General features: G+C 43.6%; 7 protein-coding genes and 1 long non-coding RNA gene across 9 annotated transcripts; 3 read left to right on the top strand and 5 right to left on the bottom strand.

The window, feature by feature from the left end:
• On the bottom strand, positions 1 to 1,130 carry LOC112345467. The gene is made up of 2 exons (XM_024672291.1): positions 640 to 1,130; positions 1 to 596 (listed from the first exon to the last, which is right to left on the bottom strand). The coding sequence occupies exons 1-2, from the start codon at positions 1,105 to 1,107 to the stop codon at positions 273 to 275; spliced, it is 792 nt and encodes a 263-aa protein (XP_024528059.1). The 5' UTR covers positions 1,108 to 1,130; the 3' UTR covers positions 1 to 272.
• LOC9636126 (adenylate kinase isoenzyme 6 homolog) lies at positions 1,033 to 2,092 on the bottom strand. The gene is made up of 3 exons (XM_002966770.2): positions 1,897 to 2,092; positions 1,695 to 1,840; positions 1,033 to 1,522 (listed from the first exon to the last, which is right to left on the bottom strand). The coding sequence occupies exons 1-3, from the start codon at positions 2,083 to 2,085 to the stop codon at positions 1,336 to 1,338; spliced, it is 522 nt and encodes a 173-aa protein (XP_002966816.1). The 5' UTR covers positions 2,086 to 2,092; the 3' UTR covers positions 1,033 to 1,335.
• Positions 2,093 to 2,266: 174 nt separating this feature from the next.
• Positions 2,267 to 2,953, top strand: LOC9636125 (transcription and mRNA export factor ENY2). Of its 2 annotated transcripts, XM_024672293.1 has the most exons (5): positions 2,267 to 2,330; positions 2,397 to 2,475; positions 2,526 to 2,620; positions 2,672 to 2,748; positions 2,804 to 2,953. In XM_024672293.1, coding segments are annotated over exons 1-5 (327 nt in total). In that variant the 5' UTR covers positions 2,267 to 2,328; the 3' UTR covers positions 2,878 to 2,953. The 2 variants fall into 2 exon arrangements, with proteins under 2 accessions (XP_024528061.1, XP_002967190.1); XM_002967144.2 differs by lacking the exon at positions 2,267 to 2,330 and having other exon boundaries at positions 2,337 to 2,475.
• A 3,318-nt stretch (positions 2,954 to 6,271) lies between these two features.
• Positions 6,272 to 7,319, bottom strand: LOC112345283. Its single transcript, XR_002991997.1, has 4 exons — positions 7,277 to 7,319; positions 6,934 to 7,177; positions 6,768 to 6,875; positions 6,272 to 6,710 (listed from the first exon to the last, which is right to left on the bottom strand). It is a non-coding gene; the product is annotated as an uncharacterized LOC112345283 (long non-coding RNA).
• LOC9634396 (metallothiol transferase FosB) lies at positions 7,089 to 8,152 on the top strand. Its single transcript, XM_002967142.2, has 3 exons — positions 7,089 to 7,428; positions 7,531 to 7,642; positions 7,706 to 8,152. Exons 1-3 carry the CDS (start codon positions 7,268 to 7,270, stop codon positions 7,955 to 7,957), a joined length of 525 nt encoding a protein of 174 aa, XP_002967188.1. The 5' UTR covers positions 7,089 to 7,267; the 3' UTR covers positions 7,958 to 8,152.
• Positions 8,113 to 11,121, bottom strand: LOC9636123 (ubiquitin-like modifier-activating enzyme atg7). The gene is made up of 14 exons (XM_024671663.1): positions 10,858 to 11,121; positions 10,602 to 10,804; positions 10,354 to 10,545; positions 10,243 to 10,297; positions 10,103 to 10,191; positions 9,850 to 10,039; positions 9,708 to 9,792; positions 9,517 to 9,661; positions 9,314 to 9,463; positions 9,059 to 9,253; positions 8,878 to 9,006; positions 8,712 to 8,827; positions 8,505 to 8,661; positions 8,113 to 8,454 (listed from the first exon to the last, which is right to left on the bottom strand). Exons 1-14 carry the CDS (start codon positions 11,087 to 11,089, stop codon positions 8,281 to 8,283), a joined length of 2,112 nt encoding a protein of 703 aa, XP_024527431.1. The 5' UTR covers positions 11,090 to 11,121; the 3' UTR covers positions 8,113 to 8,280.
• On the top strand, positions 11,110 to 13,331 carry LOC9634394 (protein PEP-RELATED DEVELOPMENT ARRESTED 1, chloroplastic). The gene is made up of 12 exons (XM_024671664.1): positions 11,110 to 11,199; positions 11,450 to 11,485; positions 11,525 to 11,560; positions 11,635 to 11,812; positions 11,866 to 12,024; positions 12,191 to 12,259; positions 12,310 to 12,480; positions 12,546 to 12,689; positions 12,740 to 12,868; positions 12,924 to 12,998; positions 13,056 to 13,118; positions 13,173 to 13,331. Exons 1-12 carry the CDS (start codon positions 11,150 to 11,152, stop codon positions 13,281 to 13,283), a joined length of 1,221 nt encoding a protein of 406 aa, XP_024527432.1. The 5' UTR covers positions 11,110 to 11,149; the 3' UTR covers positions 13,284 to 13,331.
• On the bottom strand, positions 13,289 to 15,249 carry LOC9634393 (E3 ubiquitin-protein ligase SIS3). The gene is made up of 10 exons (XM_002966768.2): positions 15,042 to 15,249; positions 14,942 to 14,980; positions 14,788 to 14,854; positions 14,641 to 14,714; positions 14,422 to 14,560; positions 14,262 to 14,354; positions 14,137 to 14,202; positions 13,967 to 14,086; positions 13,801 to 13,914; positions 13,289 to 13,752 (listed from the first exon to the last, which is right to left on the bottom strand). Exons 1-10 carry the CDS (start codon positions 15,068 to 15,070, stop codon positions 13,426 to 13,428), a joined length of 1,068 nt encoding a protein of 355 aa, XP_002966814.2. The 5' UTR covers positions 15,071 to 15,249; the 3' UTR covers positions 13,289 to 13,425.
• Between the last annotated feature and the right edge of the window lie 89 nt (positions 15,250 to 15,338).

Below are 15,338 nucleotides of genomic sequence, written 5' to 3'. Positions count from 1 at the left end.
TGGATCGATGCTAATGACATTAACTAGTCATAATTAAACATTATTAAGATCGTCTTCGTCCTTTTTCTCCTCAGTGGTGGTGGTGGTGGTGGTCACTGTGATGGTGATGATCACCGTGATGGTGTTCTTTGCTCCACCCCTTGGCACAGCAAGCGCAAACGCACGCCACGGCCACACAAACGAGAAGATCCATGAACCAGCCCATCACTTTGCAAGAACTTCTTTCCTTGAAGAGACAAAGAAAACCCTCCGCTATAAATACTCGGAAAGGATTAACCGGACCTTAGAGATCTCGAGGACGAAGATGACGACTTGAGAACAACGAGATAAATGGGAGAGGTACCTGGAGGCAGTTCCAAGTGGAGCGGATAGAGCTTGCTACTGTTGGCCGGGTGCCGGATACAAACCGCGAAGCTCTTGTCGTCCACCACGTCGATCTCCTTGCGGAGCTTCTTTGCGAGCTTGTCCGGGCTCCGGCCCCGGAAGAACACGTAGTGCCAGTGCGACGCGTCGCTCACCTCCGACTCCGCCTCGGCCACCATGTAGAAGACGATGCGTCCGTCGTAGAGCGGCGGCATTTTCGGCAGCGAAGAAACCTGTCCAAGAGCAAGGATCAAAGCGAGAAGAGTTTTTCTCTACCTGGAGTTTCGATGGAGGCGAGTCCACAACCTCGACTTTCCACAAGCTCCACTCCGGACAGAAGCAATCGTGTGTCACAGAGCTCCTCCACGGCGGCAAGCAGCTGTTGGCCTGAAGAAAGTTTCCACTGTGCTCCACTCTCAGCTTCACAGTAATCTCGTCCACCACGACAAGCTCCCACTCGACCGCGCAGTCCAGCTTCGACGGCCTCGTTTGCAGCACTTTCTTCCCTGTAGCTCCCCCCAGGCAAGGAATGTCCGACGCAGTGAGGTAGCAATCGTAGCAGCTCTTGAGCCTCAGGCGCTGGCTGTGCCCGACTTGCTCGACTCTCCACAGCGAAGCCATCGTACTCGTCCCATCTCTGTCTTGAGAGACCGTCACAAAGTCGTCCTCGGCCCACAAGTACTTGCCATGGAATCCTTGAAGCCGCACATACTTGCTCGCACTGCCCTCCTCGGCCATGCTCATTGATCGAGCTCTCGAGCTTTACAAACTTCTTCGCTGCTTTCCCTGGAACTTCACTGTGTAACTCTCTCGCTATCTTTCTAGTTGCCGACTGCCTAGAACTGTCACTCTTCCTAACCGTATGACACTCTTAGCCTAACCAAGGCCCTGCAACCACTCGCGACTGACCACGTAGCGAGCTTAACTGACTACCACCTAACTATCCATCCAGACCTGGTAGCTAGTAGTTAGCTAGAGCGATGGCGTTCGAGCTTGTAGCCACTGCTGGACGATCTCCACGTTGTTGTTCATGTCTTGAATTGTGTCGCTGGGCATGGCACGGATGATGTCTGGAGAATAGCTCTCTCTGGCTTCCTCGAGGAGAACTTGGAAGATCTCACACTCCAAGTTGTTCTCAAGCTTCTTCCCGGAGTATCCTCTGCAATTAAAATACGAGAGAAGCTGTTTGACAAAGTCGAAAGAGAAAACTCTAAGCTCTGGAGAAGTTCCGATCAAAATCACAAAAACTTGGGAGTAGAAAAGAAGATCGAGATAAGAGAACCAATATCTAAGGCTTCGAGGGAAAGGAGCAAAACTAGAAGCTTAGCTACCTGGAAGTAAGACGATCGTAGAGCACGGAATTGTTGGTCTGGAGCACAACGACCGCATCAAACCAGCTCTCGGGGAAAAAGGAACAGCAGTGGTAATCCACAATCTTCCCGCCCTCGGCCATCCTCGCCTCGAGCTCATCCAGGAGCTACAAAACACAAAGAGAGAATCTATCTTCACAAGTCCCCCTAGTATTTTGCCTACCAGATCCTCGTCGAGAATGTGGCATTCGAGAATCTCGTCCCATCCATCGTAGAGCTTCTTCTCCTTGATCAAATCGCCCACATTTATATGCGCCAATCCCGTCGCCTCGGCGAGGAGAGACGAGAAGGACGTCTTGCCGGTGCCGGGCGTGCCAGTGACGAGGAGATTCGGCCGCCGCGCCTCCCCCATCACGAGATTTTAGGGCTAGCCCAGGAGTAAAATATAGTTTGACTAATCACACTAAAATTTGCCAGCAATATTTTTTTCTCAAATGATTTTGGATACATATATTTTGTAATCTCATCTAAAACCTATCTTCACATGGCATCCATTTTCTCCTTGATCAAATCGCACATTTTTCTTGGACGCATCACGAGATTTTAGGGCTTTTGCAGCCCTCTTTTTAAAGTAAAATAGGGTTTGTGGGCAAAAATGTATGGCGCGTTTGTTTGCTCTGTTTTGTGGGATTGATCCTGTAATGGCATGGAATTGGAATGCAGGAGAGCTTCGCTCCATCGTCCCGGCGAAGATCTGCACAAGCGCGACGAGCCGTCGCTGCAGGAAGCGATCAATCTTAAGGTAGAAGGAATTGTCCTCCTTTTCTCTTTTAATAAGAACAGCGAAAGTAGCTCGTCGAGAGCGGGGAAAAGGAGAAGCTCAAGGATCTTTTGCGAGAGAGATTGATCGAGTGTGGATGGAAAGACGAATTAAAAGCACAGTGCCGGTAGATTTCCCAGTCCCTTTTCCTCTTGTCCATTCTCTTTCCCTCTTACAGAGCATTCACTCGGAAGAGAGGAAGATCAAACGTAACAATTGACGAGCTTGTCCGGGCTATCACTCCTAAAGGACGAGGTAACACGTCCGAGTTCTTTGGTTTTGTAAATCATACTCTCCGTTTTTGTTTCAGCTTTGGTTCCAGATGATGTCAAGGCAGAGCTTTTGCAAAGAATCCGAACGTTTCTTCTGTCTGTCCAGTTCTGATAGTAAGTTTAAGATGCTTCTGTTAAGTTGATCCTGGCAATTAGTTGAATAATGCTGAATCTTAAACATGTCCTTATTTGCTTGTCATGCCCAGCTACGTGGGAAGTTAGTCTATTTATCAAACATGCCAACACTATCGTGGATTGCCATTCTAAATCTTAGCAAGCTTGTAAGAAGTAAAATTAGGTAATATAAGTGTTCTTGTTCTTTTAGATTTGTGTGTTTCTCCATGCTTAGAGGCCATTTGTAGTAGGGTGGACCACCTCTGAAAAAATGAGTAAGATTAAGGGACTAAAGAGGGGGAGGAACATTGCATTCATGTAAATAGACTCTCATGTTTCTTAGTTGGGCATAAGTGGATTGTAAACAATTTTATATATTGTGATATATATTTCTAACAAAGTTAATTGAGTTGTCTAAATTTTGAAGTGTTTTTACATCTTTAAAAGATAGATTGGTTCCTCATGCTAGCCTTATCCCATTCTAAGAACACATATGTATACTTGTATGTTTATTACTATAGAGAATAAAGACATAAATGAAGACAATAACATATGGCCTAAGAAATTAAAGACAAATTCAACCAACACAAAAAGGAAAACAGAACTCATAGCAAAAGAACATTGAATAACTCTTAACACACCCAACATCATAAATTATGTTGATGCTTATGGAGCATGAATGGTTTAATTATCAACACTATGCTAAAAACATTTGCTATGCATTGCATGTAGCAATGTTTGGTTTGCTTAGTATTAGTGTTATTCCTATTTATTAATTTAATTAATAAAAAATTATATTATAAATATGTTGATAATTTATAAACACAACAATAATCTTATTGAATATTAAAAGTTAGATGGTAGAATAAACTAGAATATACTAGGAAGTGTTTAGGAAAGTTTATAAATTATAAATACATGATTAATCCAAATGAATAACAACAATTAGCTGATAGAATATTCTACAATATCCAAAAATATTCTAGGTATATCCACTACCACCCACTTAAGCAAACCAAAAAGATAATCTCAACCAGAAAACAATAATACTATAAGAATATTTTTAACATTTCCACTAGATAACAGGATAAAAACTAATCAGCAAACAAATAAGTATTTTTCATCCAAGATATAACCTCTAACAAAATAATGCCAAATAAGTAACCCCAACACTGTTTGAAAAGCTCAGCAAAGAGTATGGCGACAGCATTCATCTTCACTAGTAGGTTTTGGAAAACTCTTCTGGAACAGTATCGCACCAAGTTGAAATTCAGCACAGTTTATCACCCACAGATAGGTATTAGGTAATAAGTCAAGTTTGATGGCACTAGAGTATTAAACTTTCTATATGATGAAATTAGACTAAAAAAGCCACAACATGTCAATGACACCACCTAGGAATTCAGTTAAAATGACACCAACAACAAGTGAACTGGTCTAGACCTGAACTTCTTTGTAATCACTTAAACAAAAAAGAAATTGATGAAGATAAAAACTAACTAATACTTATTGTTCATAAGGGCCTGATAATGAGCTTTATTGAATTACCTTTCACTACATTGTTGCCAAAATCCTTTATTTATATAAATCCCTTTGATGATGTCATTTTCTTGATCTCCCCATATTATCACTGTTTACAATAATCATGACATTCTAGGTCATTACAACCTATAATAGAATTAGAGAGAGGAGAAAAAGAAGGAGAAAAAGGAAGAAGATGATTATCAAGGGCCCTCATGACCTTTTAATGATCAATATTTGTATTGCCTCGTTTTTGCCAGTGTCAGTTTTCTTAATTAACTTTACCTAGAAGTAGTATTATGGACATATGAAAAATCTTGAGCATAGTTAAGTTTTATTTTGATTATTATTCTAGTATTTATTATCTTTCTGCCATATGAGAATGCTGACTTGTCCTCTAAGTACACCTTTAATACCTTAGGTTGTTCCAATATTTATTAAAGATTGCCCAAGCTACCATTTCAAGAACATGTGTCATTCGATTTGAAGTCACTAAATTATCTATTAAATAAATTAAAACAAAGATTGGACTGTATATATTTAAGAATTTATACAAAATTAAATTATGAAATAAAAAAATATTTAATGTTGTAGTTTAATGGATAATATAATTCCAACCCATTCATATTACCAATTCTTTAATTATGTTATAAATGAGCTTCAAACAAAACAAAAATTACACAACCTAAAGCTAAAAGCACTACCAGAAGCTAAAAATAATAAAAGTTTTTTCTTTACAGATATATACGATAGGACGATATTAACTATATTTTTCTTTATATAAGAACTTTAGTTTTAATTATTTCAGAAAAATTTAAATAAAATGTTTAAAATTAAAACTGTAACTGTTTTAATTCTAAGTTATTCATATTTAGTACATATTTACTCAATTAAATATGAATGGGGAAGTACTGAAGAAGAATATTTCTTAAATGAGCAAGATGTTAATACTGTAATTAATGGCTTTTATACACTTGTAAGAAATATTGATCTTGATGAATTTTATCCAATAACATATGAAGATGTATGTAGAGTTGAAACTTCTAGAGGAATTGTTTGTGTTAGAATTAAAAGATTTGAAAAATCAAAGCGTAATAATATTTGTAAAATAGGAAAAACCACTTATACTAAAGTTATGATTGGAAGAAGTTTAAGAATGTCATTCAATTCATTAATTACAGATAATCAAGGCCATTTGATTCTTAAAGGTGCAAACTCAGCAAAAATAACTTCAAGAAACTATCAAATACATTATGCTATGGCATTAGGTCCATCAAGACCCCCAATTTTATTATATAATTTTAAAACAAAATCACTATATGATTGTGATATTTCTCAAACTACTCTTGAAAGTGGAGATTTAAGAAGTCAATTTCTATATAGAGGAAATTTTTTAGTATCTCCAAATTCAAAACATATATTAATACTAGAATCTAGATGTAATTTAGTTATTTACTCTAAAAGGAATAAGATATGGGAAACTCCAATGGTTAAAAATATTGTGAATTGTTATGCTAAACTTCAAAACGATGGTAACTTTGTAATATATTCATATTCAAATAATGTTATATGGGCTAACAATATTTATTGTATAAATCAACCAAGTTGTGTTACTTTTACATTTTATACCTTGCAGGATGATTGTAATTTTGTAGCTTATAGAATGAAGTTTCCAAATGATGTTTGGTGGCAATCTGGCACTTCAAATCATGCACTATGTGATAATAGTTAATAAGATATGCATTGAGTGAATAGTTTTAATTTAAAAATAAATGACTATCTATGTCTAGTTCAGATTTGCAAAACACTTAAAATCAAGCTTTAGGACACAAGCAAACGCTACCATACAATTCTAAGCTATCTCGCCGGTATTGCCAAAGTTTTCTTCAAACGTTACAATCACCAGAGTCATCACTCCAAGCACGCGGAATTTGAGTAGCGTAGCGTAGTGAAATTCCCTTTACCCTCGTATTTAGTGTTGGCACAGCTTTTCATTCTCCTATCTGCCGTGGCAGGAGAAATTCTCAAAACCAAGCCAGTGGCATTGTTCTCCTTAGCCCGTGAAACTCGTGGCCTTTTGTCTTGTTGTAGTCCCGGACCGAGCCAAGACCAAAAGCTGCCACGCTGTTTGATCCAAAGACTCCTGTCTTTGGTATAAGCTCCAACGCAATGTGAGCAGTGGCCTTAGATGCATGAACCTCGTAAATTATTATAATCCATCCCCGATTCGTTGTTTGTATCTTTAGTCAAGGAAAATGATTTCACAGGCAAGTTGCTTGTAACTCGACTTCGATGCACTGGCCTAGTTTTCTGCAAGACAATAATAACGTTTCTTTTTCCTGTGAGAGATTTCATAGAATCACATACCTCTTATTGATCATACACTGAATGACACAAAGCAAAAATTTGTAGTTTCGAGAGTGGATAGTTTTTTTTTTCAGTGGCTTCTCCATCCACCACCAGCTGAGCACACGCCTATAGAGAAAACAACCCAACAAATTAGCGCTTAGTGCGAGACCGAATCTGTCCAGACCTCGTCACTTTTGGAGATGCCATCCGTCGGTACGTGGCGCGTCGAGCATTGCCATGTCAGACCATGTGCCCAGTGACCTGGCGACGCGTCACTGCTGCGTGGCAGCAGCCTTCTTAAGCGGCAGAGTCCCCCACGGCTTATCCCACACATAGCACGAAGCTCTAGTTCTCGTTCTCACGCTCTTCCCGTTCGTTACGCTACGTTTCTGCCTTCTTTGTTGGTTTTGCGCTCGTTCGTGTCGCTTCTAGCAGCGAGAGAGAGAGAGAGAGAGAGAGAGAGAGAGAGAAGTTAGCATATCGCACTACAAGAGAGAAGGCAAATTGTAACGAAGCAAATGGCTTACAAAAAGTGGCAGTCGACTCCGCTGCCGCTCGCGTCGCTGAATCACATATCTCGAAACTGCAGCAATGTCCAGGAGTCGATGGATTTCTATGTCAACGTGCTGGGCTTCATCCCCGTCAAGCGCCCTGGAGCATTGAATTTCGAAGGAGCATGGTGAGCAGAAAGAGCAGAGAATAGAATTGGAAATATGGTGCTCACCGCTTTGTTTTTTTTGTCTTTTGCTGTTTCCTCTTTGATCTTCGGCTTCGACTCAAGGCTGTATAATTACGGCATCGGAATTCATCTTCTGCAGAGAGAGCCCGGCATCACTTACACCACCAACAAGTCGGACCAGATCAACACCCGAGCTGATCACATCTCCTTCCAGGTGAGAGCCGCAAAAAGAAGTTTTGAGTTTGTGCGATAAAAACGAAAATTCCTGCTCTCGCAGTGCGAGGATATCGATCTGGTGGAGAAGAAACTGGTAGAAGCCGGATCCGCATTTGTGAGAAGAGTCGTCGAGGAAGCTGGCATCGAAGTGGAGCAGATATTCTTTCACGACCCGGATGGCTTCATGATCGAAGTGTGCACTTGCGAGAAGCTGCCGCTGGAGCCTCTAATAGGAGGAAACATGACCAACATCCGCAGCTGCCTTATGCCGTACATGAGAACCTCGGCCATTACCACCATTGAAAAGTTCTAGCTCGGAAGATTCTGCCGGTGAAGCGGGCTCCTCTCTGAGGTCCAAAAAATGAACAGTTCAGTTGAAATAGAAATCGTTGCTTAGCTCGGAAATCAGATAGGAATGGGCTACCGGACACGCAGTCGGCGCACTGCAGACGAATCTTGTACGAAAGAGACGTATAAAAAATGTATTGAAAGGAACGAAATACCTCTAGACGATCTCGCTTGTCAGGATAAACACGAGGTTGTAAAAGTGGGAAAAAAAATATCTTCTAGGCACCGGTGCGCACAACTACCAGCTTTTTACCTTGTATAAAGCCACTTTGGCAAAAGAAACGTGCGCTAGGCCATGTCAGGGACACCTAAATCCGAGTCCCCCTCACCGTCCCAATCCAGGGACATTGAGTTCGTTGCGTGCAAAAGGTCAGTCAGGCCAGCAACATCCTCCAGATAGTTTGGGGAATTCAAGGCCTCTAGGATAAAAGCGAAGCCTCTTGCTTTGAACTCCGAGACGATCTAAATACCATGGTGTCAGAGAAAGAGAAAAAGAGAAACGGTGGTGCTACCTTTGGCGAGCAAGCAGTGCAGCCATCGAAAGCGATCCCGGAAACGACGAGTTGTGCGTAGTGTGCGAGAAAGCCTCTAATCTGGTGGGGCAGTATTCCCATGGGCTGGTCGATGCTCGTCGTCACAGAAACCGCTTGATCAGCGGGAGCAGCTGGCCTGTGGTATAGTAGAGTCAGCAATTAAATACAATGCTGAAAACAGCTCACCCAAGTGGATGGTGCATTACAACCACCGCCATCTCTACAGCTAGCGCACCGGCAATAGGAGCTAGCGCAGGACGACTCACTGTGCATTGCTGATCGAGCGTTCGGTTGACAGTCGACTACAAGAAACCAAGGAATCAAAGGCAGAGACAAAATAGCACAAACTTACATCAGTAGGTGCTACGACATCAGTGCAGAAATAGCATCCAAGTCGCCCGTCTTGCGTGGAATTGAAAGGTCCTTCTCCATGCCGCATGACGACGAAGGAGTCGAAGCCAAGTGCAGCATTTATAACTATCTGCCATGGTGGCGGTTAGAATCATAATCGAGAATGAGGTAAACAAAGATACCTTAGATTGCTCAGCCGCTGCACACAAAATAGTTGGAAGCCAGCGACTTTCCCTTGTATCGGTTAAAAGGAAAATAACGTCATGTTCCTCTATCAAGGTTTGCAGCTTAGTGAAGTTATCAAAGGTTTCTTCAACCTGATTCCCGCTCACGCTATGTCCAGCCATTGGTATTGATATTTGATGCCCTTGCGCCCTCTGCAAAAGCAAAAGGATCAAAAGATTTACACCAAGTAAACAACACAGATATTGCAGTACCACATCGACACATTTTGTCTTTAGAGCTTCTTGAGCAGCTTCAACTTTTGAACGGCCACAATCTTTGATCTGGTATAAAGGTTGCCGCAATGGATTCGAGTATCCAACTTTGCCATAGTCTACAAAAGTTATGTCGCGAATACCCCAAGCCTGGTGACATAAGAGTTACTGAAGGCGTACGATGAATTACAGAGGAGACTTACCAGAAGCCTCAAAGCAACTTCACACCCAAGTGTACCAGCACCAAGAAGCAAACATTTCGTCTTGGACAGTAGCAAGAGATTTAAGGACGGAAGACTGCGCCATTTCATAAGCTTAAGATTCAAGTCAGCCGCTGACTTCGCGAGCCTGTAAATTACAAATCTAAAGAAAGCCATGGTAAAATAGTACGTACATATCAGGATTCATTAAGGAAGAAAGATCAACTGATCGCGCAGAAGGTTCCCATCCAGCTGCTTTAGGCACGGCGTTCGTATTTTCTGGAAGGACTCTAGTTAGTAGCTTACCTTGTCTAGGAAAGCAAGAAAAAAACATACCACCGAATTCTTCAAAGGTAGCTGACGTGACAAAACAATGTCTTAAGTCAGTTCGTCCTTGTAGCTCACGCCAACACAAGATATCCACATTCTTTAAGCCCCACCGGACAGCGGCTAGAACAAGCAAATTCCTGACAGGCCATCCGGGATTCGTTGGCAAATGTGAAGGATCATAAAAGCCCAGTAGAATCTGAAAACCTCCACGTCTGAGAAAAGGAGCACGCTCATAAAAAACTAGAAAGCAAAACAATACCTTTCCACTTCCTTGGCATTTTTCCCAGTCACTCAAAGGCCTAACCGTGACACCATCACATGAAAGGTGCAGGAGAAAAAACGAGAGACCTGTTGTACAATTTTTCTTTTCAGAAAACCAAAACAATCCCAGAAGCTTACATGTTGTCAATGGAGACGTTCTCCAGGCCGTACAAGCCGAAACAACTCGCAAGGACTGTGCAAACTGACCACATTAGTACAGGAACAGCAAAGACATGAAAAACAAGTTACCTCTTCAGCAGTAAAATAATCCGAGGCCGGCTGGAACATGGTGTGCTTCACAGCTTGAGTAAACTGTAATGCCGGGAAAGAAAACCAATACTTGAATCGCCATTCCTTCAAATCGGCATAGCAGATGACGAAGAACCGATTTAGAAGGTTGGAGTCTTCCTCTGCCCGACCCGAGCAGATATCGTCCCACACCTTTAAGCAAAGAAGAAAATTTAGTGAGAGCTTAGCAAGCAATCAAAGAAAAATACCTTTGCAGTCTCCTCGTTCATCAAAGCATCCCTGTCTATGGAATTGAACTCATCACTCGTATTGGTATTGTATAGTGTTCCTGGCGCAGGGCATCGATTTCGATCGCTCGCAGGACTCTCCGTGCCGAGCTCCAGCGACAGCGACTCGTAGGTCAGCTGCAATGGCTTAGAAATCCTGGGATGGCTACACGGAGCGAAGAATCCTACATTGCCGCAGCTTCAGCACACAGAAATTCCTAGATATTACGGGGATTACCTTGGATCTGGAGCGGCCGCCGGTCGAGACGAAGAACATCGAGCTTGAGATTCGCAAGACCATGCCAGAAATCAGCCGTGACGGAGCTCTGCCACGGCACGAACTTGAGGATGCGCGATTGCGTAGGCGCCGTCGCCGAACCCGATCCCGATCCAGCAGTGGCAGTGGAGGCGGAGGAGGAAGAGGAGGAGGAGGAGGAGGGCGAGGAGGAAGGCGCTCCCGGTGGCGCCATCTTTGAAATAGGGCTAAATAGGGCACCACTGGGTTTTGCTAGGGCTTTGCTTCGTCCTAGATGGACCTTGCGCTTCCAATACACTCTATCCAGCGTCTTCCTCCTCCAAGGTATGACTCTAATTCTATCTTCTTGCTCACTACATCGTCCTTGATTTCTAGCTTGATAGATTTATGAGCTTACCCGCATTCTCTCTTTCAGATTTTTTCTTTGAGCTTTGAGCTCTTTCGTGTTTTAGATTTCTCTTCGATATTTGTGTAGGCTTGCTTCTTCCTATTGATTGATTTCTCTCCTTCTTCAGGTTTCTTCTACATTCTTTCTTGGTTTTTTGAAGTCCTAATTTGTTCCTTTCGTTTGCAGGACTAGTTTTGATTTTTCTAAGCTCTTACAGAGGAGGTAACTCTTGAGAAGTATACTTCTAAGTTTCTTTTACAGGCCTGTTGTTAGTTTTTCCAAGGCATCTGATAGTCGGTAAGTGAGAATGTAGTAACAAGTTTTTCACAGGTATAGCTTTTGTTGATCTGATGAGGTTTCTTAATTCGTAGAGTTTTGCGAAATTCAGTATCGACGTCGGCTGCTGCTCAGGACGATGTCGCTGATGATTTGCTTGGAGAGTGGGATCCCAGCTACAATGAGAATCAGCCTTGGGACTACAAATCGTACCAAGCTTTGCTTCACGGAGGGGAAGAAGTCGTAAGCATTTTGGAGTCCATGATAGAAGTGGTACAAGTTTTGCCATTGTTTTCTTTTGATTTTTTCAAGTTTGTTCTTTCCAGTTGGACGATGTTACTAGCCTGGACAAAGAATCCGAGGACACGGCCATTCAGATGGCAGCACTGGCGTGCATCGGCCAAAGACTGGAGCATCTCGATGGCAGCTTCATGATGGCGTTGGACTTGATGATCGCTCAAGCCAGCAAAGACAAAGATGACAAGGTTGCTGCGTTAAGCTTCTCTTCCTCCTTTGCAGTTTTCATCAGGTGATTGATCGATTGATTGAGACTGACTGACTGATTGACATCACCTTGTCGTGCTCCATCGAAAAGCCGAAGTTTTATGTTTTGTGACGATTGATGCTGACTATATGCTTTTCTTCTTCCAGAAAAAACAGCTTTTGGATGTCATCAAAGAGACGACGTTGGCTCAACTCACAGAAAAGGCATCGCCGGTGGTACGCTATCAGATCTTCTTTTTAGCTCCGACTCTAAGTTGGGTTTTCAGCTACAAATCGTGAGCATGCTTAGCCACACTCCCGACAAAGAGCATCGACGTCAAATCTTACGTTCTGCTGCTGGCGGTGGAGGCATTCACTCTGCTTCCGGTGGAGGCACGGTGACCATCCCTGAAGGAAATCTTCTCCACATTGCCAATCAAGCCAACGACCTCATCAACGTGTCTCTCTCACCCAGCCTTTGTCTTTCACCTTTGGAGCTAAACGTGATCTCTTTCTTCTACAGGACATGGAGGAGAAACCGAAAGTGAATGACCGAAAGCTACTGGCAAAGCTCATTCTCATCAGAGAAGAAGCACACGATATGCTCGGCGGAGGTATTCTCGACGAGCGAAACAAGCCGGGACTTAAAAGCTTGCCCGCACCCGAGGTAGTGGATTACTTTCGTTTTCCTTTCCTAAGAAACGTTCATGGTCCCAGGTAAACTTCATCTCGAAGTTGGTCGCAGTAAGACCAGGGCCTCTTCTACGCGAGAAGCTCGAGAATGTAATGCGGGGGAGGGACGAAGGCGCGGACGTTGAAATGGAGGAGTCACAAGAAGGCGATGAGGTAGAACTTTTGGTGCTCTTTCTTTCATCGCTTTTCGAAACGCGTGAGACTCCAGAAAAACGTTAAAGTGAAGAAAATGAAGATGGTGCTTCCCGTCCGGCCTGGAATGTTTCTCGAGACTGTGACAAAGGTATTTAGTGTTTCCAATGCATTTCTCTCTGATCTTCTATCCATCTCTATTTCACAGTTGCTCGGTGGCATGTATAATAACAAAACCGCTGCTGGAATCACAGTCCAGCACCTCGACTGGGTGAGTAAATTCTTACGTTTGTCTATCTTTCGAGTGACAATCCCAATCCAACAGACTTACAGGACAACTCTAGAAATCCTCCAAGAAATCGCTCACGGGAAGCACAGCGTCAAAAAAGAAACAAACGCTGACAATACAAAGGACTTCAAAACCTCTAGTTCGTAGGCATGTTTCCAAAAACATATTTTTAATGAAACTCTGTACATTACTTCTTATACCTGAGATGCGAAGCCCAAGTTTTGTTCTTGCTGCATCTTCCAAAAACTTATAGATTATCTCGCTGCTCTACTAGAAGAAAATGGAGCTGCTAACCTCTTGGAGGATTTACCGGCCTGTCTACCACGATAGTGAGCTCCGAGCTATGGCTTCTCCCTTGAAGAGAAGAGCCTTGAGAGTCTCCGCTGCTTTGGCTTTGAGCCGGGTCGTCACTGGCACCGGGAGGAGCGGTGCTCAACATGTCGTGAAGCCTGACCATGACACGGCGAACTTCTTGCTCGGCTTGCTGGTTGAGAACCACCATAAGATCAGCCTCTGGGAAAACCGAGCACCGGCACTGCGGGCATTTTACGTTGAGGCGTAGCCACTCATCGATGCAATCCACATGAAAGTTGTGCGCGCAAGGAAGTCCTCGCACCTGGATGAAGCTTATTCGCAAAAGGAGTAACGACAAAAGTCGAAGTACCTCAGTTCCAACAGTGAAGTCCTCTAAGCATATGGAACACGACGAGCACTCGGTAGGGACACGCTTGAGCTGGAACTTTGGGAGCTGCTGGATCAAGCTCTCCACTGCTTCTCTCTACAGCACGAGATTAACACCGAAAGGCATTCCAGTGAATAAGAAAACTCACCTGCGCGGGAGTGAGCGTTAGACCGGGAAAGGCAATGGTGTCATGAGCAGTTCGCTGCTCTTGCACGGGAATGGACGAACGTAGAGTCCAATCTGGAACCCTGATCAGCTCCGCCAGCACCTGCATGTCCAACAAACGTAAAAGACGAACAGAGAAAGAATGCGAAGTACCTCCAATTCCGAGATGGCAGATCCTTGAGGAACAAGTTGCAAATGAGACTGTCGTCGCATCAACCACTGAAGGAAATAAAGAGTTACTTGCACTCTTTGAATCAGAAAGCAAACTAGTAGTTTACCTTGCTGGCGGACATGCATGCGATTGAAATCAAGCCGCAATAGCTGAAAAGTAACCAGATAAGGAATCCCCATTTCTGCCCTTCTTCTGGAAGCTAAAACAAACAAGAAAGAGGTGTTCTTCAACTCGAAACATATGAAACAGCAATGCCAAACACTTACGCATTGCCTTGCATTTGTAAACCACAAGCTCCCGATGACAGTCCACGCCCAGAGAAACGGATACATGAAAAACGCAAGGCAGGACAACACCAAAACTCTAGCCTGGAAGAGCAACAGCCGCTGCTGGGGGCTTGCATCACTGCGCACACACACACACACACACAAAGCCTATCAGAAAGATAAAAAAAAGATTCGGTGTTCCACAGTGAAAGCACTTACGGGCCCATCTTTGACGCTATGCCGTTGTCCACAAACATGAGAATCCGGAACACAAAAACAGTAGCATAGTCCACCTAGAACGAGAAAAAGGAAACAAGATCTATGAGGAAAAGCTACAAGCTCGCTAGCTAATCTTGCAAAGCTTACCACGATCCAGATGTGAAGAGGATACATGCACGCGTGATATCTATCCCAGTTGATAGACACTACGATCCTGTGGAGATCAATCATCTACTGTCAAGGAATCCATCCACAAGAGAAGAGGAAAACACAAAGTCGAGCTAAAAGCCGATAAGGATACACGCTGGTGGCGAGCATTGACAAGAAAAATCCATCGAACCTGCGAGAAATAGTTCTCTCTGCGGTGAGCGAATGCGCGAGAAAGAGTAAGCAGCACTTACCACTTGAAATCCACGCCGCGAGCGCCCATCGCCCCTTGGAGCCGAGGTCCCGGGAGGCGCTCCAGATCGGGGAATGCAAGCCCCTTGGTTTACCCTATGGCTTGGATTTCCTGCGCGCCGCGAGATTCTCGCATCGATGCCGCGAGCAGCGCGCGCGATCTCGGGGCTGGACGGAGATTTGCGATACAAGCACACCACATTCACCGACAGCTCCCGGGCATCTCTCCACGGAAGCAAAAGAAAAGCATGGATGGATGGAGCAAAGCCTAAACCCGGGATTAGGCCTACCCAACCCAG

Source organism: Selaginella moellendorffii, unplaced genomic scaffold (assembly GCF_000143415.4).
Source record: "Selaginella moellendorffii unplaced genomic scaffold, v1.0 SELMOscaffold_8, whole genome shotgun sequence".
Taxonomy (NCBI): domain Eukaryota; kingdom Viridiplantae; phylum Streptophyta; class Lycopodiopsida; order Selaginellales; family Selaginellaceae; genus Selaginella; species Selaginella moellendorffii.
The sequence above is the reverse complement of the archived record's forward strand: the minus strand, read 5'-3'. Positions and strand labels throughout refer to the sequence as shown.

Coding starts and splice junctions, on each gene's coding strand:
- LOC112345467 (XM_024672291.1), bottom strand. CDS start 1,107: ATGAGCATGGCCGAGGAGGGCAGTGCGAGCAAGTATGTGCGGCTTCAA. Junction 597..639: donor CGCCTCCATCGAAACTCCAG/GTAGAGAAAAAC, acceptor GCTCTTGGACAG/GTTTCTTCGCTGCCGAAAAT.
- LOC9636123 (XM_024671663.1), bottom strand. CDS start 11,089: ATGGCGCCACCGGGAGCGCCTTCCTCCTCGCCCTCCTCCTCCTCCTCC. Junction 10,040..10,102: donor AATGCCAAGGAAGTGGAAAG/GTATTGTTTTGC, acceptor GGAGGTTTTCAG/ATTCTACTGGGCTTTTATGA. Junction 9,464..9,516: donor AAGTTGCTTTGAGGCTTCTG/GTAAGTCTCCTC, acceptor TTATGTCACCAG/GCTTGGGGTATTCGCGACAT.
- LOC9634396 (XM_002967142.2), top strand. CDS start 7,268: ATGGCTTACAAAAAGTGGCAGTCGACTCCGCTGCCGCTCGCGTCGCTG. Junction 7,429..7,530: donor TTGAATTTCGAAGGAGCATG/GTGAGCAGAAAG, acceptor CTTCGACTCAAG/GCTGTATAATTACGGCATCG. Junction 7,643..7,705: donor CTGATCACATCTCCTTCCAG/GTGAGAGCCGCA, acceptor CTGCTCTCGCAG/TGCGAGGATATCGATCTGGT.
- LOC9636125 (XM_002967144.2), top strand. CDS start 2,380: ATGGAATTGGAATGCAGGAGAGCTTCGCTCCATCGTCCCGGCGAAGAT. Junction 2,476..2,525: donor AGGAAGCGATCAATCTTAAG/GTAGAAGGAATT, acceptor CAGCGAAAGTAG/CTCGTCGAGAGCGGGGAAAA. Junction 2,621..2,671: donor GAATTAAAAGCACAGTGCCG/GTAGATTTCCCA, acceptor TCCCTCTTACAG/AGCATTCACTCGGAAGAGAG.
- LOC9634394 (XM_024671664.1), top strand. CDS start 11,150: ATGGACCTTGCGCTTCCAATACACTCTATCCAGCGTCTTCCTCCTCCA. Junction 12,869..12,923: donor AGTCACAAGAAGGCGATGAG/GTAGAACTTTTG, acceptor GTGAGACTCCAG/AAAAACGTTAAAGTGAAGAA. Junction 12,999..13,055: donor TTCTCGAGACTGTGACAAAG/GTATTTAGTGTT, acceptor TCTATTTCACAG/TTGCTCGGTGGCATGTATAA.
- LOC9636126 (XM_002966770.2), bottom strand. CDS start 2,085: ATGGGGGAGGCGCGGCGGCCGAATCTCCTCGTCACTGGCACGCCCGGC. Junction 1,841..1,896: donor ACATTCTCGACGAGGATCTG/GTAGGCAAAATA, acceptor TGTGTTTTGTAG/CTCCTGGATGAGCTCGAGGC. Junction 1,523..1,694: donor TACGATCGTCTTACTTCCAG/GTAGCTAAGCTT, acceptor TTTTAATTGCAG/AGGATACTCCGGGAAGAAGC.
- LOC9634393 (XM_002966768.2), bottom strand. CDS start 15,070: ATGGGCGCTCGCGGCGTGGATTTCAAGTG. Junction 14,855..14,941: donor TCAATGCTCGCCACCAGCGT/GTATCCTTATCG, acceptor TGATCTCCACAG/GATCGTAGTGTCTATCAACT. Junction 14,203..14,261: donor CATGCATGTCCGCCAGCAAG/GTAAACTACTAG, acceptor TATTTCCTTCAG/TGGTTGATGCGACGACAGTC.